At 42.8% G+C, this 26,019-nt stretch overlaps 1 protein-coding gene across 4 annotated transcripts in view; it reads right to left on the bottom strand.

The window, feature by feature from the left end:
* Positions 1 to 26,019, bottom strand: part of LOC118085214 (cystathionine beta-synthase-like) — a 42,094-nt gene that overhangs the window by 12,098 nt on the left and 3,977 nt on the right. For 2 of the 4 annotated variants that reach the window (XM_060273547.1, XM_035115592.2), the window contains 10 exons: positions 18,705 to 18,892; positions 11,792 to 11,898; positions 10,969 to 11,103; positions 7,513 to 7,592; positions 6,380 to 6,511; positions 5,647 to 5,716; positions 3,909 to 4,000; positions 3,380 to 3,511; positions 2,102 to 2,186; positions 360 to 465 (listed from right to left, as the gene is read on the bottom strand). In XM_060273547.1, coding sequence (XP_060129530.1) covers positions 360 to 465; positions 2,102 to 2,186; positions 3,380 to 3,511; positions 3,909 to 4,000; positions 5,647 to 5,716; positions 6,380 to 6,511; positions 7,513 to 7,592; positions 10,969 to 11,103; positions 11,792 to 11,898; positions 18,705 to 18,889 — 1,124 coding nt within the window. In that variant the 5' untranslated portion in view covers positions 18,890 to 18,892. Of the gene's footprint in view, positions 1 to 359; positions 466 to 2,101; positions 2,187 to 3,379; positions 3,512 to 3,908; positions 4,001 to 5,646; positions 5,717 to 6,379; positions 6,512 to 7,512; positions 7,593 to 10,968; positions 11,177 to 11,791; positions 11,899 to 18,704; positions 21,713 to 26,019 lie in introns of those variants that run through there. The other 2 variants (XM_060273548.1, XM_035115593.2) reach the window with 2 other exon arrangements.

The raw sequence follows: 26,019 nt of genomic DNA, 5'->3' as shown, positions 1-26,019 counted from the left end.
TTGCAAGACTTCTGTTTCTTCCGCTGAGAGCTATAAAACTTTTATAACACTATCCATGTGATAATGTAACATTAACAGGAGTTGTCTTTTTTCATTCCCCTCCACATCACTGAACTGTAAGTAATTTTATGTCTAGCGATTTACAGGTACATATCTGGTATCAACAGAATTAATCCCTCATAAAACTCGCTTCCTGCTTCTTTGTTGAGAGTTTCCTCACTGCTGTTAATGTGGTACGAGAGCAAGAGCTCACATTCTTTTGCTATCCTCACACAGATTCTACCTCTCACATACGTCTGAGTGTTTTCAACCCCTGGGGAGACAGGAGAGCGGAAATGAAAGAAGGCATTGTCTCTTACATGTAGTTCCTTACAGAGTCAGGCAGGAGGACAACACAGCGCTGACCCTCTTTCAGATGCTTCGCAGCTTTCACAGCCACCGACATGGCACTGCCTGAGCTGCCCCCTGCCGCAGGAAAGAAGAGATTACTACTCAATGAGCAACAATTAAACAATGACTTAGATACAGCCATCTCCAACTTGGTGCCCTCCTGAGCCAACATGGGGCATTGATGCAAGAAGGCAGCCTTGCTAGTGTTCAGTGTTGTTGTTACATTATTTAAATAAAATCAAGGATAAATGTCTTTCTTAGACATTTAGCTACTTCTGCAGAGGTATAAATCAGAGGTGAGCAGATACCAAACTAGCAGAATCTACTGTTTTTTTATTTGAACCCCAAGATTCACCAACTGGAGTTGATGAGGGGGGAATAGGTGGAGGAGGCAGGAGAGATCTTACACCTAGAATTAAGGAACCGGGTCCCGTTCTGTTTTCAGCACCAGAGATGAGTTCAATACTGTCACACAAAAATCCACTTCACCCCATTCCGTGCCCCAAAAGTACACCTCCCCCCCCTGGCATCGTGGCCCATACATTGCAAAATACTGGGCAAGGGTGTGTGAGAGAGAGCCCTGCCATTGTTGTTGCTATTGTTGAACAAATACACGTCAGAAGGCATCGCAGCAGATCCTGATCTACTTTCTGCTCACCCCTAATCTAGAGTAGCTTTTAAAATGACAACAACAAAAATAGCAGAAAATAAAGCAGAGCGTTTTAAACTACCACAAAAATTGCATGGTGTGGGGGAGGTGCTGTGGCAACTCAGTAGTAAAGATGCCCCATGTACTATTCAACAGAGACCTTTGATCTTCCATGCAACCAGATTCCATGCTGTGCTCAGAAGGCATAGCAACAGATATGTGCAGTGCTTTTTCTCTGGGGGGCACGCAGGGGTACGCATACCCCTAAACATTTTGTGAATCTTTGTACTTTTGTCCATTTACTGTATTTATTTTTCCTGATTTGAACTATAAAATGGTGATTTTCGTGAGTAAAAATGAGAGTACCTCTAAACATTTATTTTTTTTTAGGAAGAAGAAGAAGAAGAAGAAGAAGAAGAAGAAGAAGAAGAAGAAGAAGAAGAAGAAGAAGAAGAAGAAGAAGAAGAAGAAGAAGAAGAAGAAGAAGAAGAAGAAGAAGAAGAAGAGTTTGGATTTGATAACCCGCTTTATCACTACCCGAAGGAGTCTCAAAGCGGCTAACAATCTCCTTTCCCCTCCTCCCCCACAACAGACACCCTGTGAGGTGGGTGGGGCTGAGAGACTTCAAAGAAGTGTGACTAGCCCAAGGTCACCCAGCAGCTGCATGTGGAGGAGCGGAGACGCGAACCCGGTTCCCCAGATTATGAGTCTACCGCTCTTAACCACTACACCACACTGGCTCGCACTGGATATGTGTGTTGGAGAGACAGACGGAGGGGGGTTATGTTGCTTTTGCACACAGAGTTCTGAGCGCTCAAAATGCAATATCTGCACAACACTACTTCAAGGAAAGACTTGGATTCTACACGACAAGTAAATGATTAGCAACTGTATACTTACAGCATGAAAATAAGGATTGTGTGAAAGGGCCCTTAAATCAGACTATGAATTGGTTCCTTGGGTAACCTTTATGCTCAGACTCTGAACAATGCTGTCCAAGAAGTCATTTGTCATTTGCAAAGGGTATGATATTTTAAACAATGGATTGCCGGCAATGCTTACCACAGAGCAAACCCTCCTCTCTAATCAGTCTTCGTGCCATAAGAAAGGATTCCTTGTCATTGCTCTTGCACCACTGATCTATCACCTAGAAAAGAAACAAAATATGGAGTTTTAAGGTTTATGGGGGCCTTTAGGTCTTGCACCTCTGCTACACATAATGGATGGGCAGAGAACCAACAGATTCTTCAGAGTTGAGGGCAGTTTCAAAGAGGGTCATTTCCCCCCCCCCCCAGTAAGCTTAGTTATATCTGTTTTTAAGCTTTTCAAAGATAAGGTGGGATATACAAATACATTCTCACCTGCAGCGAACAGTTTTTTTCTGGTGTGTGTGTTTTTCCCCAAAAACCTGGAAAACGTTTGTTATCACAGGGACAAAAATCTTTTGAGAAGTATGCCTCTCTCAAAGCATTTTCAGCTAGGCTGCAATCCAATGCACATACTTGAGATTAAGTCCCATCAAAGCCACATTTACTTCTGAGTAAATGTGGACAGGATCAGGCAGCTTTTAAAAAGCACTGCAATGTTGCCTATCATCACCCTCTGGTAACCAGAGTCTGGTTGCAGTGTTAATACACTGCTGTTTTAATCAATTTCAGGCCACTTCCCTTCAATTTATGATTAAAAGTTATATGAGATGCTGCAGCAGAATCTCTCCTATGAATTTTGCTGGATGATAATGAATACTAGGGCTGTGGACATTGCTACCATTCAACTCTGGTTCCACTGCGCTCCCACTGCTGGTATTTGAAGCCATTTGCACATGAAATTAGCCAGAATCCATATCTATCCTGTAGTTTCTTGAGAAATACTGCACTTTGATGTGCTTTTACATTTAATTTGAAAATGTAAGCTACATTCACTTCATAGTTAAGCTGAAATTTGTACATTTTAGACAGCTGTTGCTCATAAACAGATGACAGTCCATGCGTGGATGACAACTTCAAGAATAGAGGGTGGGGGCTTGGGGAAGACTCTAGTGCAGGCATAGGCAAACTCTGGCCCTCCAGATGTTTTGGAACTACAATTCACATCATCCCTAGATAACAGGACCAGTGGTCAGGGATGATGGGAATTGTAGTCTCAAAACATCTGGAGGGCTGGCATTTGCCTATGCCTGCTCTAGTGTGAACAGCCTTGTCTTAAGCAGCTGCCATGTACATAGTCAAAGAATCAACCACTCTCAACAACTTTTAATGCACCTCATGCGATTTGGAAAGTTTTCATTCAGAGTCAAATGACATCTCTCTATCTCCTGATCTTTGTCACACTGCCACTTACAGCTCTGTCAAGGACAGTTGGGATAAAGTCGTGTCCAATCCCTTCCACCTCCATTGTTGTATCCTCTGCTGATACTGTGTTCAGAGAGCTGGGCAAGGCCACAATGGAGCCATCAGGATCCACTCCAACAATCTGTGAAGGAAAATTAACAAATTAATTTTTTAAAAAAATAGAGGAACAACCAACAACTTCACACAAAAATGAGTATCCCACCCTTGGAACCCTCAAGCAAAGGGGAAACTGCACTTGCCTGGTCAGGACGAGGCTTAGGTTTCAGGGGCACATGTAAATGCTACTGTGTAAGAGCATGGTGACTGCGCATAAGAATTTTGCTGTGTGCATCTGGTATTTGCGATTCCTTCAGGAGCAGAAAGAGTCTGGCATACTTGGGGAATCAAATGTATGTCCGTACAATCTCCTTGCTGTAGCAAGAAGTTGGCTTGTGTTGGACCTGCTCCCCAGGCCTGGTGGTCCCTGATGGCATGAATGATGTTCCCATGGGCCAAGCCAAACAAGCCTTTTCACTTACTTTGCATTCAGGACATTTCTCTTTCATCTTTCTGGCAATTCCAGAGATGCTGCCTCCTGTTCCAGCTCCAGCTACAAACATATCAACTTTGCCTGCAGTGGGAGAATCAATCAATCAATCAATCAATCAATATCAGACAGCATACTTTCCCCCAAGCTCCAAAATGCATAGCTCTACTCCTATGCAACCTTAACTAATGGCCCACTGACAGTAAGAACAGTATCCGCAGCAAAATAAAATGCAAGCATTTAGGATTAAGAAGCTTTAATTAAGATAAAGTGTTGTTCATTGGCTACAACTTCCTGGTGTGTTTTTGCAGTGCAGGCTTGAGGAAATGGAGCTGCCTTCATACTTTACGTTTTTACCGTGTGATACACCAGAGTAAACCAACAGCTGCACAGCTCTTAACTAGGAACTTTTAGGAACTGTTTCCTTTTACTGTATGTTTGTGCAATTACCACTGCATGTTGGGATGGCAGAACTTACATGACTTTCAGGTGAATGAGTCCAGGCTGCTACTGCTTACCAGGAGGGAAAGAGGAGAGGCAGTGGGGAAGTTGGCACCGTGTAAATGCACCATTAGAAGCAATGGGTTCTCCCTGCTGGTAAATTTGCAACACATCCACCTCCCTCTTCCACGTCTCGCTTCTCTACCTCCCAATAAGCAGTGGTGGTTCAGCTGTCAGCAAGTCAGGTTAGTGCCAGCGCCCCACCATGCTGCCCACTACTGGTACTTACTGAATTACTTATGGACATAAGAGGTAACTCCTAGAGGCTGAGGTCCCTTCAACGCCCCCCCCTAAAATACTTGAGGGGGCCACCCCCCTCAAGAAATTTGATGGGCATTGCCATTCAAATGGGGGGGGGTGCCACGTCTTGTGATCAATTATATGGATGGAGCTTACCTGCCCCCCTTTTTATTCAAGTTGTCACCCCTGCTTGTGGAATTGTGGAATTAATAAACTATCAGGGTTGGATAATTGTAAGCAAATCCATTGAGTCTTAAGCATATATTTACCTTTCTTTTTCTCTTTTAAAATTCTTTTTATTTATTTTCCCAAAAAACCCAAAATACAAAAGAAACGAAAAGTAAAAAAGAAATAAAAATACATACATACATACATACATACATACATACATACATACATACATACATTTCACAGACCAGACCAAACCAAATATTCCCACATTTCCCACCCACCACCTTGCCTTATATGACTTCCTTCTATCGATGCTTGACCTTATTTTACATTCTTCTCTTTATTGTTGTTTTGTTATGTTTTGTTTTATAGATTTATATATATATATATATTTATTTTATTCCTTTTCCACTTACAAACTTTGTCATGTACATATCATGATTTCTGTATCGGAACAGTGATTCATTGAAACACTGTTCTTAAGCATATATTTGATTGCAGCCCTAATACATTTCATTGACAAAGGCAATAACCACAAGCTAGTGATCTGCACCTCAACTAATTTTGTACACAGAGTAGTCTCATTGAAACTAATGGGCCTCTCTTAGTCATGTTCATTCCTTTCAATGGGTGTGCTCTGTATAAAACTTCATCGAATATATCACCCATGGTTTTCATTCTCCTACAAATCAGGAGAGGCACAATGCAATAGTGAGAACAGTCAACGGTGGTTATATCCCCGACCATTTCTAAAGACATCTTTGAAAAACAAGTAAGGTGAGCAGCATGATCATCCCTAAAATAATTATTAATTATACCGTCACATTGCTCCAGAATCTCCTCAGCTGTGGTGTCATAGTGCGCCAGTGGGTTGCTTGGATTTCTGTACTATTGTCGTAAAGGGAACAGAAGAAAGGGAAAGTTGCTGTCAAATGGATGGGGTCAAATGCAACACTGTAGAGAAAGCAGACCGATAATAACCATGAAGTCTCTTGGAAAGAAATGCCTTGCTAGACCAGAACAAAATGGTCTGCAAGATGCCTCTGGGAAGTTCACAAGCAGCGCACGAGATCATTTTGGCTGCAGCACAGAGAGAGACACAGACGGGACAGCAGGGCCCTTATCAGATCAGCTGAGAGACCAGCTGCTCTGTAGCTCTTCCTCATCCTGAACTCTTTCCATTCAAGTTGAGCAATAACAACCTTAACATTGGAAACAGAAGGAAAGATGCCTAGAATGAATAGATTAGTTCCCACCCACCCCCAAGCTTAGCAAGATCAGAGTTAGAGAGAGAGCAAACATGGATGAGTGTATCAATAGGATGTGAACGTGACTTTCTTTGTTTTACTCCTACAGCCAAATGCCTGAAACAAGGGTAAGCAAACTATGTTTACTAAGAAGCTGTGACTTTTTCTTTAAAAAGGTATGCATTAGAAATCACTTATTTTTGAATCACAGGCTAGTGTCAACAAATTAGATGGGTAGAAGTTGTTGTGTTTTTTTTAAAAATCAAGTAATTCAGTCAAAGCACTTCAATCAGGAATATATTACCTGATCCAAAATATGTGAGTTTGGGATTTCATTCTTCAGTTTCCAAGCAACACGGACATTTGATTCTGGGGCGTCGTATCTCGTACAGGGAGTTCTTACGATCTCAGCCCCAAGGGCTCTCAGGATATCCACCTGGAGGGATGAAAGGTAAACTCCAGATTTCCAGCCTCCAAGTCTTCCACAAGAAAAAAGAAGTGCACAGCATATACAATGCATATTTAAGGGTTTTTAATTTAAATTTCAGTCCATCTCAAAGGTCAGGCAAGCAAGTTTTAAAAAATAGTTAATTAAAAGCAGCAACATATTACTCCCCCATACCACTGCTGGTTTAACTGTAGCCACCACAAGGCAGAGTACCAAGATTTATGCTGGTTCACAGTGACAATGCAGTCCCTATACTTATGCATGTAGAAGTACAATGTATGCACCATCTTCGGTGGGACTGATTTCCAGAAAATGTGAACGGGACTGCAGCATGAGATCCAAGGTCCCAAATGCATCCCAGCATGCTCACAAAGCTCTTCTGTGTGGACGCTGTTCCATTCATTTCAAACAAGGAGATCAATTCTGCACATGCAAAGGAACGGCCACACAGTTCTGCTAAAACATCACTGAAATTACACTGAGAAATTCAGCATAATGTACATCATGAGAAACCACTGGGCCTCGTCTCCCAGCTCCACGAGGGCGCCACTTGCTTTCCCACTGACTTCCACATTGGGGGCAGTTGTGTGTGCATCATGGAGATGCCCAGCATGAAAATAAACTCGGAACCATCTGTTTGCCCTGGAGCTCAAGGAAACCCATGAGTGCGATTCCTCCTGCACTCTGGCATAACTGGCATTTGGATTACAACCTTTGACATTGCACATGGCAGCTTTTTACATCTAATAATTTCAAGTTATCTGTAATGGTGATACTCAATCCAGCAGTGGCGTTACTATGTTCTGTGAGGCGCTAAGGATAAACAGATAACCCCTTGCGACAGCCCCTCAAATGCACAGAGTTGTCTAGTTTTCCTTTTATGAAGCATTAGGATGGAAGAAACCATGACAGCTCAAATCAAAACAGACTTTGACCATGGCTAACACTAACACTTATGTTTAATCAGTCAGGAGGAATCTCTCTCTCACCTTCTCCATGCTCATTTTCTCTGGCATTACAATGATGCAGCGATAGCCCTTCACTGCAGCTGCCAGGGCAATTCCAATCCCTGGTGGATAAGTATGAAGGAAACAAAAACAAGACAAATAGAGGAGTTATTCAACAGTAGCAAGATAAGCAGGTGTTTCCAACCGCCTCTCTTTCCCACTTCTAAACTGAGCAACTTTCAACTCTTCACTTTTTGAAGAAAAGAAACCAGGGAACAGCTCTTGAAGGATCTATGATATTTGTAGCCGGAGAACATTAAGACAGGATGCCTTTTGCACCAGTATAGCATCAACATGACGCGACACTGGATCTAGACCCACACCATACATTGAAAGCACATTCCACGTATATTTGTAGCAAAAAGAAACCTGGGGATTGTAGTTTAAGAGCACTAGGTATTGTACTCTGTGAGGCTTAGATAGTACTTCCCAGGATTCTGTTTGGGAAGCCATGTGCTTTAAATGAATGGTGTGGGTGTAAAAGTTAAGCTGAGCAGCTTGGATCATGCAGGAGGAAGGTGCAGTAAGTTCTGATGCAAATCAGAACACAAGAAGCTCAATTGCCCATTCTCCCATCTGCCCTGCTGACTGCATAGTTAAAGCCACCCCACTGGGTTTCCTCAAAAGACATCATCATCATCATCACCATTTACCATCATGATTATCATCTTTATTACCTGCTCTTCACCAGCAGGTCCCAAGTCGAGTTACGAGAATTAAAACAGATTACAAAATCGGGTAGGTTCAGAAAGCACACATCTCAGGTATCAAAGGTCAGGGAAAGGAGGTAGGTCTTCAGCATTCACTGAAAGACGTACAGTCGTACCTTGGTTCTTGAACAGAATGTGTTCCGGGAGTCCATTTGACTCCCAGAACCGTTTGAAAACCAAGGCACGGCCTCCAATTGGCTGCAGGAGCATCCTGCAGCCAATCGGAAGCTGCAGAAGCCGTGCCGAACCTTCGGCCTCTGAAAATGGTTCAAAAACTGGAACACTCACTTCTGGTTTTCAATCGTTCAGGAGCCGAAAGGTACGAGTTCCAAGGCATTCAGCAACCAAGGTACAGTACGACTGTATAGTGAAAAAGCCACAAACACCTCTGTGGGGAGGGAATTCCACAACTAAGTGGCTGCCACAGAGAATGCCTTCTCCTAGGCCACCACTGCATGGACTTCTGAGGGAGGTGGAACTGGTGGAACTAAGAAATGGGCCCCCTCTGTTGACCTTAACACCTGGAGGGGTCTGGAGGGAAGGAGGCAGTTGTTCAGACATCATGCCCCCTCCGCCTCCTGTCTTCCCTATGAGAGAAGATCATAACGGCAGAGGGGAAGCAGAGCAGTGCCCAAGTCCTAGGCAAGATTCCATTCCAAGCCCTGACTTTTAGATAGACAGGATGTGGCTCAACAATAAAACTGCTAGCACATTTGCAAAGCTAAGCAGGGTCTGGTATGGTTTCTAATATCAGAAAATTGTTGACTGGAGCCATGGGGGTTGCTCAATTACACTTTCCAAGATGGCCCCCGGTTCACCCTACGACTGCGCAGAGACTTCTGTAGCTCTTTGATCTGAATAAATTGGAACCCTGAGAAGCATAAAAGAATGGTTTATGTTTTTTCAAGACTCGGTAGAGTAAGGTTGATGAGATCATAAAGCCTTGCTGCATGCTTACATGGAAAAAAAGATTGGAGTAGTCTCTTTCTAAGAAGTGAAGCAAAAACAAAGGGGATAATTGTGTTTCCTAAAGTATAGGACATGAAAGCAAATTGCACCTAATCCGTGTGTGCGCAGAACAAAAACGGCACAGATGTTAAGCCCTTCCCATGACTAGTTTGCAATGTGCTTCTGCTGTGCACTCAGGTTTCATTGGGAATGAGTGGCGGAGGCAGCTGTCGCTCATTGAGATGAAGAGGCCGACTGGGGCTTTAGCATTAGGTGTCAGTGCAAGAGGAGAAGCAAAGCGGATTCAGAATTGAACCATGGATTTCTCTGCTATGGGGAATAATGGGTGGATTTGCCCACCACCCTGGAGTTTCCATATCCTGTCGTCAATGGAGTTTTATAGAAATGGCTGCTATATTTGACCAAGGTCAAACAAACGTTCAGGAATACAACGCAGAGCTCACAGGAGCAACGCACACTGATTTCCACTGCTGTGGGTGAAGTGAGAGGCCTGCTGAAGTGCACAGAGATCGCAAGGGCTCCATCTTGTGCCTCCTCCTCTTCCTCCTCACAGTGATCTCATTCAGCATGCCAGGGCAGAACAAAAAGAATAGGATTGAGGATGTAATCCCTTTGGGAAGCACGAGAAGACACACTGACCTGCCGGCTGGGTCTTCTCACACTTTAGACTGAGGAACTGGAAAATAGATCCTTTGGGTGCATTTACCCAGAATGCATATACAGTATTCATATAATTATGTATGCATGCAGGTATATATTATGTGTGCATATTTAAAAATCACTTTGGGGTGAACTTAAGAAAAAGTGGGACGCAGGTGGCGCTGTGGGTTAAACCACAGAGCCTAGGGCTTGCCAATCAGAGGGTTGGCAGTTCGAATCCCCGTGACGGGGTGAGCTCCCGTTGTTCTGTCCCAGCTCCTGCCAACCTAGCTGTTCGAAAGCACCTCAAAGTGCAAGTAGATAAATAGGTACCACTACAGTGGGAAGGTAAACGGTGTTTCCTTGTGCTGCTCTGGTTCGCCAGAAGCGGCTTAGTCATGCTGGCCACATGACCTGGAAGCTGTACGCTGGCTCCCTTGGCAAATAATGTGAGATGAGCGCCGCAACCCCAGTTGGTCACGAATGGACCTAATGGTCAGGGGTCCCTTTACCTTTACCTTTAAGAAAAAAGTGCTTTTATTATTTTTGTTTTAATTCTTTGCTACATAAAGCCTTGCTTCCTAAATGAACCTGCTGCCTGTATATGCACCGGTGACAACTCACAGATATCTTCATACAGCTCTTAAAGCATTGCTGACCTCGTCCCATGGAGAAATCTCCATTTGTGAACCTTTCCTATTTTTAAATTTGTGGTTATTTTAAAAATTCCTTTAAAGCTGTTATAGAACCGTGTGCACCACTTCACCAGCTCCAAAGCACACATTCTTCTTCTTCTTCTTCTTCTTCTTCTTCTTCTTCTTCTTCTTCTTCTTCTTCTTCTTCTTCTTCTTCTTCTTCTTCTTCTTCTTCTTCTTCTTCTTCTTCTTCTTCTTTTTGATGATGTGGGGAGAGAATGAGCAAAGACAAGCAGGGAATTTGTGTCAAGGGGATCCATGTAGCAGAGGGGTTCCCCCATCCCACCTCTGCATCCATTCTATGGAGGTGGATGATCATATCACAGTACTGGCACAAATGTAATGTTAAAGATAAAACAAAGGGTGTCTTTTATCATGTGGAAAGGTCGTTTTAAAAAGCACAAAAGCTATTTGCTTCTCCTCACCTGTGTTTCCTGAAGTAGGCTCAATGAGTGTGTCTCCTGGTTTCAGAGTTCCAGCTTTTTCTGCATCTTCTATCATCCTCAAGGACATTCGGTCTTTGACACTTCCTCCAGCATTGAAATACTCACACTTGGCCACTGGAATTTCACATCAAGCTCACACATTAGAGCATGGACTGAAGATCCCTTATTACTGTTGCTATCACGTTTTCTAAGAAGTAATTTTGTTTTGTTTTTTAAGACACTGGTCACCTCTGCCTTATACACATACCACTAATCATACCACTAAGAACCCCCTAAGTACCCTGGGAAGCACAGTTTGTTAAGGGTGCTGAGAAGTTTCAGGAGACCCCCTAACAACCCCCAAAGTAGCTAATAGCCCTTATTGTGGCTAAAAAAAAACTATTTGTAATAAGGCTTTGGTTCCATTCTCTAGATTCATTGATCTCCATTACCACTGCAAAATATTGCAATGTGTAAATCAAGAGCAGGGACCCTCCAGCTTGTGTGCCAATCTTGGAACTCCAGGCTTCCTCATTTGGTCCATGAGGCTGTTTTTTTGGGGGGGGGTAAGCCACGCCCACTCACCCTTTACTTTATGTCATACAAGTAAGGGCAGGTCTTAACTGAAAGGGCCCAAAGCCCACTTTCAGCAGCCCCCAAAGTACCCATTTACTTCCGTTTCCCAGCAATCTGCACAAATCATTCCTTAGTAGGGTCTATATGCTTAAATAACCCCTTTTTTCATCACTGATACTTTGAACTCCTGTAACACAGCATAGAGAGAAAAATCTGACAAGTGGAATGAAAGTAAAAGGACACTCACAGAGCTCGCACTTAAGCCCGTGGGCTTTTGAAATCTTGTTGACACGGACCAGAGGGGTGTGTCCAATTTTCTCCAAAATAGATGACAGAATCTTTGGTTCTTTGGGACTGCATTAGGAGAAAGAACAAAATGGAAGAATTTTAGGAACTCTTTTTTTGGGGGGGGAGGGTGGAGTTTCAAAAATAAACATTTTTATAGATTAACGACTAAGAGCCGCACGGCAACATTTGAGGAACTTGTTTGTTTGTTTGTTTGTTTCAGCATTTCTATAGCATTTAATATTTCAAAAATCTCTGTTCACCATAAGGTCTCATGGCAGGTTACATCTAGAAAGAGATAATATTATACAGATCATCATTCACAATGATTTTATATTTTATATTTAGATTTAGTATGTGTGGTGAATAGGGATGGGATAATCTGCCAGTTTTAGTTTCTCTCAATTTCCCTTCCCCCCCCCAATCTTCCATTTTCAACATTTCCGCAATAATTGTGATTTTTTTTTAATAAAAAAAATCCTCGTGGAAATTCACCGGTGTTTTGTGAAAAAATATCTTAATGTACACATTTTGGCATGTAGTTTTTTGCCTAATATACACATTTTTAAAAAGCAATTCCCCTTAGTCATAGCTGCCAAGTTATCCCTTTTTTAAAGGGATTTTCCCTTATGCTGAATAGGCTTCCTCACGAGAAAAGGGAAAACTTGGCAGCTATGCCCTTAGTATAATGCATTTTTGTACACATTCCTTGGCTGTAGTGTGGAATTGAAAAATTCGGATAAGTGCGAATTTTGAAAGATGGCTGTTTTTCAGGTTGTGCACTGTTTCAGAAACTGTGTGTGTGATGTAGGTTCCACTTTAAATGTGAACCAAATTGCATTTCTTCCCCTTCCCTAAGATTGTGTGTGTGTGAGAGAAAGTATTAGCCACTTTGGTCATCCCCGCTAGTGGCTAAAAAGGGTTAAGCAGTGCTTTTTTCCCTTTAAAAAATATGTTTAGGGGTACTCTCATTTTCCTACAGTGGTGCCTCGCTAGACGAATTTAATTCGTTCCACGGGTCTATTCTTATAATGAAAAATTCATTTAGCGAATCCCATAGGAATGCATTGAATTTTCTTGAATTTTTTTTTTTTTTTGCCCATAGGAACGCATTAATTGAATTTCAATGCATTCCTATGGGAAACCGCGATTCGCTAGACGAATTTTTCGTAAAACGAATTCGTCTAGCGAGGCAACCTCCGCTAGAAAAATCCTTTCTTTAAGCAAAAATTTCGTCTTACAGGGCGTTTGTTAAGCGAGGCACCACTGTACTCTTATTGAAATACTGCCCCTCAATGAGGCCAGACTTAGATTTACAAAATGTTTAGGGGTACGTGTACCTATCCATCCCATCAGAAAAAAAGCACTGGAGTTAAGCATCTCTAGGTAAAGATACCTATAGAGCTCCTCTAGATGAAAGGGGATCCTGGGCCAATCAGGATTCTTCTGTTGAACAGAGGAGCTCAAAGCATGTACACCTGTCTGCATGCAGGGTAGCAATGTGGGCCTATTGAGCACCTTATCAATGGGTTATTTGGCAGGCGCATGTGGGCAGCTCAGAATGGGGCTGGCCTCTGTAGAGAATGCACAGTCTCACTACAGTGGTACCTCAGGTTACAGACGCTTCAGGTTACAGACGCTTCAGGTTACAGACTCTGCTAACCCAGAAATAGTACCTCGGGTTAAGAACTTTGCTTCAGGGTGAGAACAGAAATCGCGTGGTGGCGGCGCGGCGGCAGCAGGAGGCCCCATTAGCTAAAGTGGTGCTTCAGGTTAAGAACAGTTTCAGGTTAAGAACGGACCTCTGGAACGAATTCAATTCTTAACCCGAGGTACCACTGTACTAGGCTGGACTTCAGGATAGGCATAGGTCACTATGCTTATTTCAATTCCACGTCACATTTGCATGTTTTTACTCATAGCTTTTCCAGTTCTAGTTCCACATGAATCTTTTTTTTTTAATGCTCTCAAAATATGTTTTGCAGAGGGTTGGCCTAGATGACCCTTTGGTTTCCTTCCAGCTTTCCAATTCTGTGATTCTGTGTACTTAAAAACTTAAATGTTTATTATAAGAAGACAGGAAGCTAGCCTGCATAGTATGGACTGCCTAGCATGCAAATGTAATTTAATAATAATAATAATAATAATAATAATAATAATAATAATAAAGCTAATGCTCTACTGCTCAGCTACAACCCTTTCATGGGTATTTAGATAAGTACTTTCCTCTCAAAATACGGATTGAAAATGACCATTTTTATCTGTGTAAGCTGTGGTTGAACATCTGAAGAAATGCAAGATTGGGTGGACAGCAGATTAATCCAAGAGGTATGGATTAGGCCTTTTTTGTATAAGAAATCACAGAGGTAAGAGTTTTCCAATCCCATAAATTTGGCACTGCACAGCTTCTGAGAGAATATGTAAAAGAGCTCCCTCTAGGGGCTTTTCTTTGAATTCAACGTTTTGGAATATTCTTAGGGGACTGGAATTTATCGCACATGTGCTTTGAAACTGACTGCCTCAGCTACATGTAGTTTTCATTTATGTATGATAAAGGAGCAACATTCAGCAGTGATGAGTTTGCCAGACAGAGAAGAACGCAAAGTGAACTCTTGGAGAAAACAGTTTTCTAATTGGGCAAAATTATCAAGAAAAATGCACAATGTTTTAAACGTACCTGAGATGTTCCCCTAAGTGCTTATGATTCTCGTGCAACTCTCACATCCCACAAACTGCTTCAGATCACAGTATCCCTTCATCATGGTGAAATAATTCCACTTTCCTCCGTGACAATATATTGCTTAGCAGTGAAAAGCAATCACCCGAAAAAGAAGTGCTTCCTTGAGTGAATCGCCCCCCCCCCGCCAGAGCTAGGTAGGTATGTCTGGAGATTTATGATGCTTTAACATTTAGGACATATTGTACTTAGAAGAGATAGAGCTAACATTTTAAATAAACAAGTCACCAGGATATCCCAAATGACTTCTAAATCCTCCTGCTTATCATTAACTCATTTTACTACAGGAAGCATTTGGTTACAGATCTATGTTATCTTGCACTGGTTCGAACAGAAAACTCCGTTTTACTTTGGGAAGTGTAGAGCTCTTGGCACACCCTACACATTTAATAAAGAACAGGGTTTCTTCCTCCCTCCTTTCTCTCTTATAGTTTAATGATTTAAAAAAAAAATCATTACAATGGACAGCGAGGAAATACTTTGGTGTTGCTAAATTTGATGGTGGTTTGTAGATCTTGGCAGAAGCAAGAGGATTTCATATCCCCCCCCCCAATTTGCTTTGGTTTTGTTTGATTCATGAGGTGGAAATAAGCAACTGCTCTTTGGCGAACTGGGCAGTTGCAACAAAGTGACCAGTTATATTGTAAAATGAACACATTGCAACAACCAATTCTACCTTATCTGATGACATGGAAGGAATGTCTTCTGTTATTTATAAAGCCTCTTCATAATTGTTCCAAAATGTAATTAATCCATTTATGTCAGATTGAGAGGATAAATCACCCCTTTTGCCCAAAATGCTGTTTTCTCCAATTCCCTTTGTTATGAAACAAACAAGGACCCCCAGAAGTGCTTCTGGTTTTTGAGAACTATTTCTAACAGCCTTTTTCATCCATGCAAAAGCTCCTGCCAACCTAGCAGTTCGAAAGCACGTCAAAATGTAAGTAGATAAATAGGTACCGCTCCAGTGGGAAGGTAAACGGTGTTTCCGTGTGCTGCTCTGGTTTGCCAGAAGGGGCTTTGTCATGCTGGCCACATGACCTGGAAGCTGTACGCCGGCTCCCTTGGCCAATAATGCGAGATGAGCGCGCAACCCCAGAGTCGGTCACGACTGGACCTAATGGTCAGGGGTCCCTTTACCTTTACCTAAAAGCTGAACTAAGCACTACTTCCAAACTGCTGGTGCAGGTGGTCCTGTGATACGGGAAGCCGCAGCTCTGCTCTCAGACGGATCACCTCCCCGAGCAATTTCTAAACAGATTTACTGCTCTTTTGCTTATGCAGTGAATAGCTATCATCATTTCACACAAACCAGCTACCATGAAAGCTAGATTAGAGGGAAGCCTTAAGGGTGCTGTTATAAGAATTTTAAGGTCATATATATATATTATAATTGTTCATAAAACATGTACATGAATGTACAGAAACATGTCTGAAGCAGCACAGAAAGACAGGCCTGACTGACACCATTTTGACTCTCTCTCTCTGACCAGGTGTTCCTCTGCAAGGAAGAAGGGGGGTGGGGGGAACCTTCTCATTGTCTCAGGAATTAAAGTGATAATCCCTGGCATCCTGATACCTGAGTGCCAGACAAAAGGGTGTGATTAACTTGGCTGGGAAACAGGGAAATGTAAATATCTCTCTTTTTTGTTGATTAGGTTTTGGGGGCAGGGGGCAGGGTCCAGACTGCTCAGATTACTGCCACCAGACCTCCCCTTTCATGATGTACCTATGATGAATCTAGGGAGGGCGGTCTTGGGCTACACCCCTTCTGTGATGTATGGGTGATGCTTCTGGGGGGTGGGCTGAAACCAATTTCAAATTTCTTTTTAAGGGCAGGACACCTTTGTTTGGGGTTCCTTCCTTGTTCTCCTGCGTGAGAGGAAGGACCCTGTTGCAACAGCGAAAATAAAGGCTTTGCTTCTCAAACTTCTCTGGTTGGCCTCTGTTATATTCTCCAACCGATGGAGAACCCAATAAGGGAATAAGGGCAGATTTTTGCCTATATCAGTGCCACTCATTACTGTTTGCATTTTGAAACTCAGATGAGAATGAGTCTGTGCCACACTGCAGCTGCTGCTCTTCTAAATCTCTTTTAAATGTAGGCCTTGTCCACATTACCGCCTTAGAGCACAGTGCAGTTGTTTCACTTGTGGGTTTCACAGCACTCCCTCCCCCCAGCTGTTCATGTTAGTGTGGCTTCATTGATGTTTGCTGCCGGGAAGGAGATGTATTTACCTCATGCAAAGGTATTTGCACCTTGACTGGAGATGAATTAGGAACTGCTTAAGGACTCCAAACAATGCAAAGCTGGCTTGAGATACAATGCTTCGAACAGCAGTATTTCACAACAAAGTGCAGGACATATATGCATTCTGAAGAATTGTGTGAACATGGAATAAAACCCCAGCAATTGAAATGCAGTGAATCCACGCTAAATGGGAGCACGAACACAACCATAGAAGCTCTGGTTTCAGTGACTTGGATGGTCATTTCACCATTTCCAAGTCTCCCAGTCTAGAGACGTAGGGTGTTTTTTTCCTGCTATTCCCATCATAATAAATGTGGTTCACAGGGGTGCACCATCAACACCTCCCATTCTTGAGTAACTTCTGGGGTTCCAGCACCCTGGCAGATCACACTGCAGATGTCTGCCCCTCAATTTTTTTGGGGGGAGGGGGGAAAGAGGGGGGGACCAGCATTCCAAGCAGCACCAGGTTGCGGGATCTCATCACCTTTTTAATTTTGGAGTACAGTGAGGAATTAAAAGAGTAGCTAGGCCCAGGCACACAGGAATACTTGGGAAACTGCCACCACTGGCAGTTAAGCCTACCTTTAAAGCCCGAAACGGCCTCTGTCCTGTATACCTGAAGGAGCGTCTCCACCCCCATCATTCAGCCTGGACACTGAGATCCAGCACCGAGGGCCTTCTGGCGGTTCCCTCATTGCGAGAACTGAGGTTACAGGGAACCAGACAGAGGGCCTTCTCGGTAGTGGCACCCGCCCTGTGGAACGCCCTCCCAGCAGATGTTGAGGCAATAAGCAACTATTTTACTTTTAGAAGACAACTGAAGGCGGCCCTGTTTAGGGAAGTTTTTAATGTTTGATGCTGTACTGTTTTTAATATTCGGTTGGAAGCCGCCCAGACTGGCTGGGCAAACCCATCCAGATGGGCGGGGTATAAATAAATTATTATTATTATTATACCTTATACCTGGGCTCACTGACAGATGAGTAGGCCCACCCAAAGATATTCTGACTAGGGCCCCTCAAATCTGAAGAAAGCCTTGGGGGACCAACGTGCAATGGAAAGCATGTATGTTCATCATGGGAATCTGAAAAAGGTTCCTGGGACACTTCACAATGTCTTCATTTTGTAATTCAAAAGCTGAGAACCAACAAAGAATAAGAAGCCACCGTGTGGACCAGGCATCCCCAAACTGCGGCCCTCCAGATGTTTTGGCCTACAACTCCCATGATCCCAAGCTAACAGGACCAGTGGTTGGGGAAGATGGGAATTGTAGTCCAAAACATCTGGAGGGCTGAAGTTTGGGGATGCCTGATGTGGACAAATTAGGCTCAGAAGGAAATGACCAGAACATTATAGTACCAACCTGGTGCCATCCAGATGTTTTGAAACTGTGATGCAATTGTCCAAAACATCTGGAGGGCACCAGGTTGCCAAAGGCTTATATAGGTGATTATGCATTTGGTTTACTCAGATGTATAACCAGATGTACATGTACATATACAGATAGACGTACAGGTATAGAATATATGTATGCAACTTAAGTACTGTATAGCATGTTGAACAATTGACTATCAATGATGAAAATATTGTAGCTAAAAAAGAGAGAGTGGGGGGTCAGAGGGAGGGAATCTAGGAGTGGGGAGTGGGAATAAGGGACCGTACTGTTCACTAGTAATACAGTAGTGTGAAAATCCAAATAAACTAGATTGGGGGGAAAGCATGAAAACCACACCATGCTGAATCTCTGCTCTGAAACTATATTGGAATATGCTCACAAGCACTTATGAACATCTGCTTTGTGATTCATACAACATATATTTAGGAGGAACCTCTCAAGGTGGGAGTAGACATTGAGAGGAGGTTTTTTAAATTCTAAATGCTACTTACATAGGTACACAGTTGTGAGGTGACTCTGAGATGGATTTCCCTGGTTTCCATGTACATCTGCTGGGCAAATTGGGACGAATCCATGTGTTGCTGTTGTTAGTTTTGGTCTCTGGGTTTTCGATATCTCCATTGAGGAAAGGGCAAACCCGGATGGTTTTGTTGGATGTGAACACAGAAGCCATCATCACCTACAGGAAGAGAGGAAATTGGGGGGACCATATGGATAAGCAAGTTCAGTTCTTCAACTTTAAGGGGGGGGTGAAGTGTCAGATATGTGCTTATTAATGTATTTGTTACAATTTCTGGCATGCTGTCTTTGAAAAAGAAAGTAGTAAATATGGCAGCCACAGAGAATTGCCATCCAGTCAAATCACTTCAGATCTTCACATTTGCTATGAGTTTCCTCTCTACAATACAGAGCCCTGCGGCATCTTAAAGACGATAAATTTATTGTGTATAAGCTTCTGTAGACTACAATCGACTTCATCAAATTCATTAAGTGATATCCCAGAAGCACAAACTCAGGGGGGGGGCAGAGATTGTAAACACTAACAGGGAGGCCAAAAGAAGTGAAATGCAGAAAGTAACAGGATGGTTATAATCACATAATTAACACTAATTATTCACAAAACAAAATATTTTTTTTCCTTCAGTAGCACCTTAAAGACCAACTAAGTTTTTATTTTGGTATGAGCTTTCGAGCGTTGCACACTTCGTCACTATTCACAAAACAGTTGTTGATAACCTAGACATCCTAGTATTAGTACGCAAATTAACATATGTAGCATTTTTTTTGGAAACTAACTAACTAAATAACTAACAAACCAACAAACCCCACAACTGTCCCTCTTGATGAATTGCAATGTTGTACTTTCACATTGCAACTTTCCACAGAACTTCCTTTGTTCTAGTTTTGCCACTTTCAGCTACAGTTAAAGAGTTCTCCTGCTGTTTTTTTAATACAGTCATATCTCGGTTTAAGTACGCTTCGGTTTGAGTACTTTCAGTTTAAGTACTCCGCGGACCCGTCTGGAACGGATTAATCCACTTTCCATTACTTTCAATGGGAAAGTTCGCTTCAGGTTAAGTGCAGACTTCCGGAACCAATTGTGTACTTAAACCGAGGTGCCACTGTATTGCAGTTCCTGGTGTAATAGCATTGCCTCTCACTTTCTGCATCTCCTTTCCTTGAGACTTCACAGCTGATCTTGCCCCCCATCTCAAAAACAAAATCAAACCAAATCGAACCAAACCAAACCAACTATATATGTTTCCTCAGCAAAACAATTTATGCATCAGATCTAGTGGACTCTAGTCCACACAAAGTTTATGCCATAGTAAATGTGTTCATCTTTAAAGTGCCACAGGACTGTTTCTTGCTTTGTGCTGCAACAGACTAATACTGCTGCCCTTCTGGAAATAATCTCTACCAAGAATGCCATTCTCAGCTGCAAACACTTGTGAATTCAACCAGGTTCCATGGTCCTGAATGACAGGCTAGATTGAGAGCTGCAATGTTCTGAGAGACCTCTTCAAGATTATCTTGTGTTTTCCACAATTCACTTCATCCTGAGTTCAAAGGTGTGATTAAGAAATATCTAAAAAGGTCAGACTACGGTTAAATCTGAAGTAATTGCAGGTTATTGACTTCAACAGGACCAAGGTACAACCAACGGCATATTTACAGGGTATCAACAACCTTAATTGCCTAAAAGGTATACAATTTGAAGCTGCTGAGAAAGCTTGAAAGTAAGGGATAGTTCACCCTTTCGTGAAGGTTTTGACATGCCAAGGAGCAATTCTTTCAATAAAGCAATTCCATTCCATTCTTCACATCTGTTGCCTTTAGAAAGAAGGCTGCCAAGACCTGAAACCTAAGAATGCAGCCTCCATTTGGGATGCTTACCCTGACTTTTGGCTGGTCGTGTTAATCCAGGGAACAAGCAAACCTGTGATACAACCAAGCTTGATTTTGCTTGAGCAATTTCCTAAGAGTCATACCTCTTGCTATTTTTTCTTCTTCAAAAAATGTTATTATTTGTTAGGAAAAAGATTACCCCACCTTCCCACTTCTGGAAAAAGTGTCCTATTTTACTTAGCTCAATATTTTAACTGTGTCTATCAAGGAAAAAAAGCCTTTGGATCCAATAAACCATGGTCAAAGACTTTAGTGTCTTTTAGGATTTAATATGCAGCTTTTCCATCCAAATGCAGTTTGTGTCAGCTGGGAACTAATAATTGATGGGAACTTTGGCAGGCGTGGAAGGGGAGTTTAACCTTTTCTTCTCTTATCATGGTCCTTGGGTCTTGAGGCACTCCTCCTTTGAAGCTAGTATTTGCTTCCGGGGAGTTGGATGGGAAATCCCATTGACACCACTTTTTCGCAACGGCGTCATCCTTCATTTCCCCATACTTCCGGCTAGCAGTGATACTGAGGCTTATAGTGAAACTTTGCATCAACTAAAGGCGCAGAGTTCACACAGAGGCCCACGTGAGAAAAAGAAGACAGATTATACCTCATCTGCCTTTAATGAACTCAGGTGCAAAGTCATTGCCCTCTTTTCGAATCCCAACTTGGGATCACAGGTGTAAAACGCTGCCGAAACTCTGCCAAGTGATAATTGCTCGGCAGTTTGCCAGGTGGCACAACTGCCACAACATGTATAGGACTCAGTCAATTTTGATTATCACAAGTCTGTGATCATGAAGGCGACTGTGAGTGATGTCATTTGAGGAACTCTATAGGAACACGGAAGTATACTAGTATGGGGGTTATCTGGCTATACAAAGCCTATCTTCCTTTTGCTGCTTGCTTCTGTGATTCATGCCTTGGCAATCTCCCTGGCCTACTTGCTATTTTACATAAGGCTGCCTTTGAAGAGTGTTTTGGAAATTTCAATTAGTTCTAAGTGTGGCTGCACACTACCTGGTGGAAATGAGCCAATGGGAGCAACGTAGCAACTGTGTCGAAAGAATTATAATGGTTTTCCCTTTGTTTCTGAGAAATAAAATAATAATAATAATAATAATAATACATTATTTATACCCCGCCTATCTGGCTGGGTTTCCCCAGCCACTCTGGGCGGCTCCCAACAGAATTAAAAGCACAATAGAACATCATACATTAAAAACTTCCTTCTAAAAGTTAGATAGTTGTTTATTTCTGTGACATCTGATGGGAGGGCGTTCCTCGGGCCGGGCGCCACTACCCAGAAGGCCCTCTACCTCAAGGTGCTGGCTTTAAGATTTAAAGACATATATGGTCATGGCGCTGAATTATGGTGCTGGAGGAGACTCTTGAGAGTCCCATGGACTGCAAGAAGATCAAACCTATCCATTCTTAAGGAAATCAGCCCTGAGTGCTCCCTGGAAGGACAGATCGTGAAGCTGAGGCTCCAATACTTTGGCCACCTCATGAGAAGAGAAGAATCCTTGGAAAAGACCCTGATATTGGGAAAGATTGAGGGCACTAGGAAAAGGGGACGACAGAGGACGAGATGGTTGGACACTGTTCTCGAAGCTACGAACATGAGTTTGACCAAACTGCGGGAGGCAGTGCAAGACAGGAGTGCCTGGCGTGCTATGGTCCATGGGGTCACGAAGAGTTGGACACGACTAAACGACTAAACAACAACAATGGTCATGGCCCAGATTACTTTAGGGAACAGCTTCTCCAAAGTGAGCATTCATATACCAAGGTTATCTGAGGGAGCCTTGCTCCAAATCAGGGGTCAGATTGGGGACAACGATGAGTAGGGCCTTCTGCTGTGGTGGCACCATCACTAAAGGAATCTTCTCCTTTAGAACCCAGCTCAGTATTGAGGATAGTTCTAAAAATAATTTACTATATATTTTAGAAAGTTTTTTCTGTTTATTTGCTATGCAGCTGGACAACTCCAAAGATGTCATAACAAAATTTTGCACAATGGTTCCTGAGATCAAGGAATTGGTTTTCATCTCTGTTTGGATGCAGCTGGATGCCATTTTTAATCAAGATGGCAGACTGAACCTTGCTAAACTGATAATTTTGTTTACGAGAGTTCCCAAACAATGTCAGGTACAAGGCTACTAGAGTAATATAAGTAAATTGTCTTTCAATTTATTTTAACCACTGGTTTATCCAGATGATAAGGATAGGTGAAGCCTGGCTGGGATTGCAGCTCTATTGATGTACATTTATCTTGGAATAACTCCTTTTGAAGTGGGACTTGTTTCTGAGTAAACATGCATAAAGGTAAAGGTAAAGGGACCCCTGACTGTTAGGTCCAGTCGTGGATGACTCTGGGGTTGCGGCGCTCATCTCGCTTTACTGGCCGAGGGAGCCAGCATACAGCTTCCACGTCATGTGGCCAGCATGACAAAGCCTCTTCTGGCAAACCAGAGCAGCGCACAGAAACACTGTTTACCTTCCCGCTGGAGCGGTACCTATTTATCTACTTGCACTTTGACGTGCTTTCGAACTGCTAGTTTGGCAGGAGCTGGGACCAAACAATGGGAGCTCACCCCGTTGTGGGGATTTGAACCACCGACCTTCTGATCAGCAAGCCCTAGGCTCTGTGGTTTAACCCACAGCGCCACCCATGTCCACATGCATAGGGTAGCACTAAAAGGAAAGGCGTCTACTGTTCTATATCCAAAATACACCACATCTTTGCAAGAATTAAATTAAATTAACTGCTGCAAATCGAGGCATCAGATGAACATTGACTGTGCATTGGGGAAAACCAGTCTGTGTGTTTAAATGCTGTATCAGTTGTGTATTTGCCACATATCAAAAGCACAATCAGGGCATGGGAGTCACCCTGCACAATGGCACAGTAAGTATGCTGGTGTTTATGACATTTGGCGTTGTTCCCTGGTTTTCAAAGTGCAGTGCAGCAGATACAACCCTTTGCTGTGCAGAGCAAGTCACAGGTGTATGTGACACACCCCTCACAGTCACCTGCACCAGCCACCAGCCTACTTTGCAATTCTCTTTGCAGAGAGCATGTTATCACCAAGTACATGTTCCATCTTCCAGTTGCCTCTATTTTGAAGATGGCTCCTGTGTGCTTGGGCAATTCCTTCCTCGTTCTACATAGCTGTCAGGACCAGTTATGACCAGCATAGGTTGTGAAGCCAGAGCTATCCCTCATTTAAAATAACATTATCTCTCCAAGTAAAAGGTATCAGGTATTTTTTTAAATTTTTCATATGTGATACAAGTCAGATTCTGAGCATGTTGTTGTCAGCAAGCCCTTGGTTTAAAAGAGACAGAGAGCTAAAAAAAAAAAAAATCTACCCAAGACTGACTTCTTCCAATACTAGGTCTGATAACTAATGTTGACATTATATTAGTCACATTTTTAAAGGTGTAGCAGCCAGAAACAGCTCAAGCAACCAGGAAATGGCTGAAGAGACACACCTCTCTGCAAAGTGCAATGGTCAAAGGTGAGGATTACATCCAACCGTTGCAAGACGTCTGGTAATTTTCCAGAGTTCTTCTATCTTATGCATGTCTACTCAAAGGTAAGCTTCCCTTAGTTGAATCCTGCATCTTCAAGATGCCCCTTCTCTTGCCCCAGTCATAACAAAGCAGTACAGCCTCAGCATCTGGTCCTTTGGATAATTTCTTGCGTGTGTTACACAAGCAGCAAAATGCAGCGCCAAGAGGCAATCCTGGATTTGCACCTTGAAGGGTGCTTTGAAAATAGTTTGGAAATGGCTGTTCTCGTTTTGGATCCGTCAGCTTTCTCAGTAGAAACTGGTGGCTGGCTAATGTAGAAAATTAATCCAGGGGAGCTGTGAGCAAAGTCACGTCTGCACAAAGCAGAGATAAGCTTAAGTATTAGTAGTGGCTGGCTTTCTTAACCAGAAAACTAACCACAGGGGACACAAAAGCAGAATGTTTGCAAACAAAGTTGTGCTGGGAGAGTTGAGAACGCCAGAATCATTGCTCGGGGGGGGGGGGAGTGAAGTATTGGGGGTGGCATGATGGGGTGGGGGAGGGGAGGCTTTGTAGCAGCATATATTACTGGCATACGCTCTCCACTTCCTTGAACAGTTTTGTTTCCTCTGAATGAGAGTGTCATTAATGGTGTCTGTGTGACCATTTTATTTATAAATATACATGCAGACCATGTTGGATACAAAGTGGCACTCCTATAGCAGGCAACAAGGTTGCCCAACCTGCACCAGATGCTCAGGAAAGACCCTGCACCCTTGGGTGCATCATCTTCAACCAGTTCACATTTCTGTGCCTGCAGTCCTTTGGCTCCCACAAATGCAAACCACAAAACTGGTTCCAAACTCATTCTCTTCCCTCCCTTAAGTTTTGAAGACTGCAACCCACTTGCCCTTGCATGGTAGTAAATCCCACCAATCTGGTGAGGATTTATTCTGAGTTCACTTGTATATGATTGTACCGGAAGCGTGAGTCACCTCCTCAAATTTTGATGCTTATTTTAAAGGCAAAAGAGATTCCCAGCTATCAGGGAAATAGGTAAAAGGTAAAGGGGCCCCTGACCATCAGGTCCAGTCGTGTCCGACTCTGGGGTTGCGGCGCTCATCTCGCTCTATAGGCCGAGGGAGCCGGCGTTTGTCCACAGACAGCTTCCGGGTCATGTGGCCAGCATGACAAAGCTGCTTCTGGCAAACCAGAGGAGCGCACGGAAACGCCGTTTACCTTCCCGTCAGAGCAGTCCCTATTTATCTACTTGCACTTTGATGTGCTTCAAACTGCTAGGTTGGCAGGAGCTGGGACCAAGCAACGGGAGCTCACCCCGTTGTAGGGATTCGAACCGCCGACCTTCTGATCAGCAAGCCCTAGACTCTGTGGTTTAACCCATAGCGCCACCTGGGTCCCATCAGGGAAATAATCAGGGAAATAAGTCTGGTCATTAAACATTAAACTTCTTTTGTTAGATTACATTTATTTGTTTAGTCTAGCTTTTTTAGAAACCATTACCACGCAAATGATAAAACATATACACTACAGAAACACACACACCTTTTCTATTTGGTCACAACAGCTCCCAAAAACTAGGGAAAATATGGACACAAATAGTAAAAAAATAAAAATAAAATTGTGTCTCATGTAGGTAGAAGTGAAGGGTGAGTTGTGGGTCTGAAATATTTGAATATTATTGGTCTATTACCCAATCCAGGACATGTGATTTCATAAAACTTGAGCCAAACTTAAAAGCATGTGCTAAATACTTTTTTAAAAAAACAACAACCCTGAATCAATATAAATACTTTAAAAAAAAAACTACCAAGGAAAGTTCATTCCATTGTTCACATTGAGGGTACAATTATATAAATAACCCTAAGCAGA

The sequence above is a fragment of the Zootoca vivipara genome, chromosome 4, assembly GCF_963506605.1.
Source record: "Zootoca vivipara chromosome 4, rZooViv1.1, whole genome shotgun sequence".
Lineage (NCBI taxonomy): Eukaryota > Metazoa > Chordata > Lepidosauria > Squamata > Lacertidae > Zootoca > Zootoca vivipara.
The sequence above is the reverse complement of the archived record's forward strand: the minus strand, read 5'-3'. Positions and strand labels throughout refer to the sequence as shown.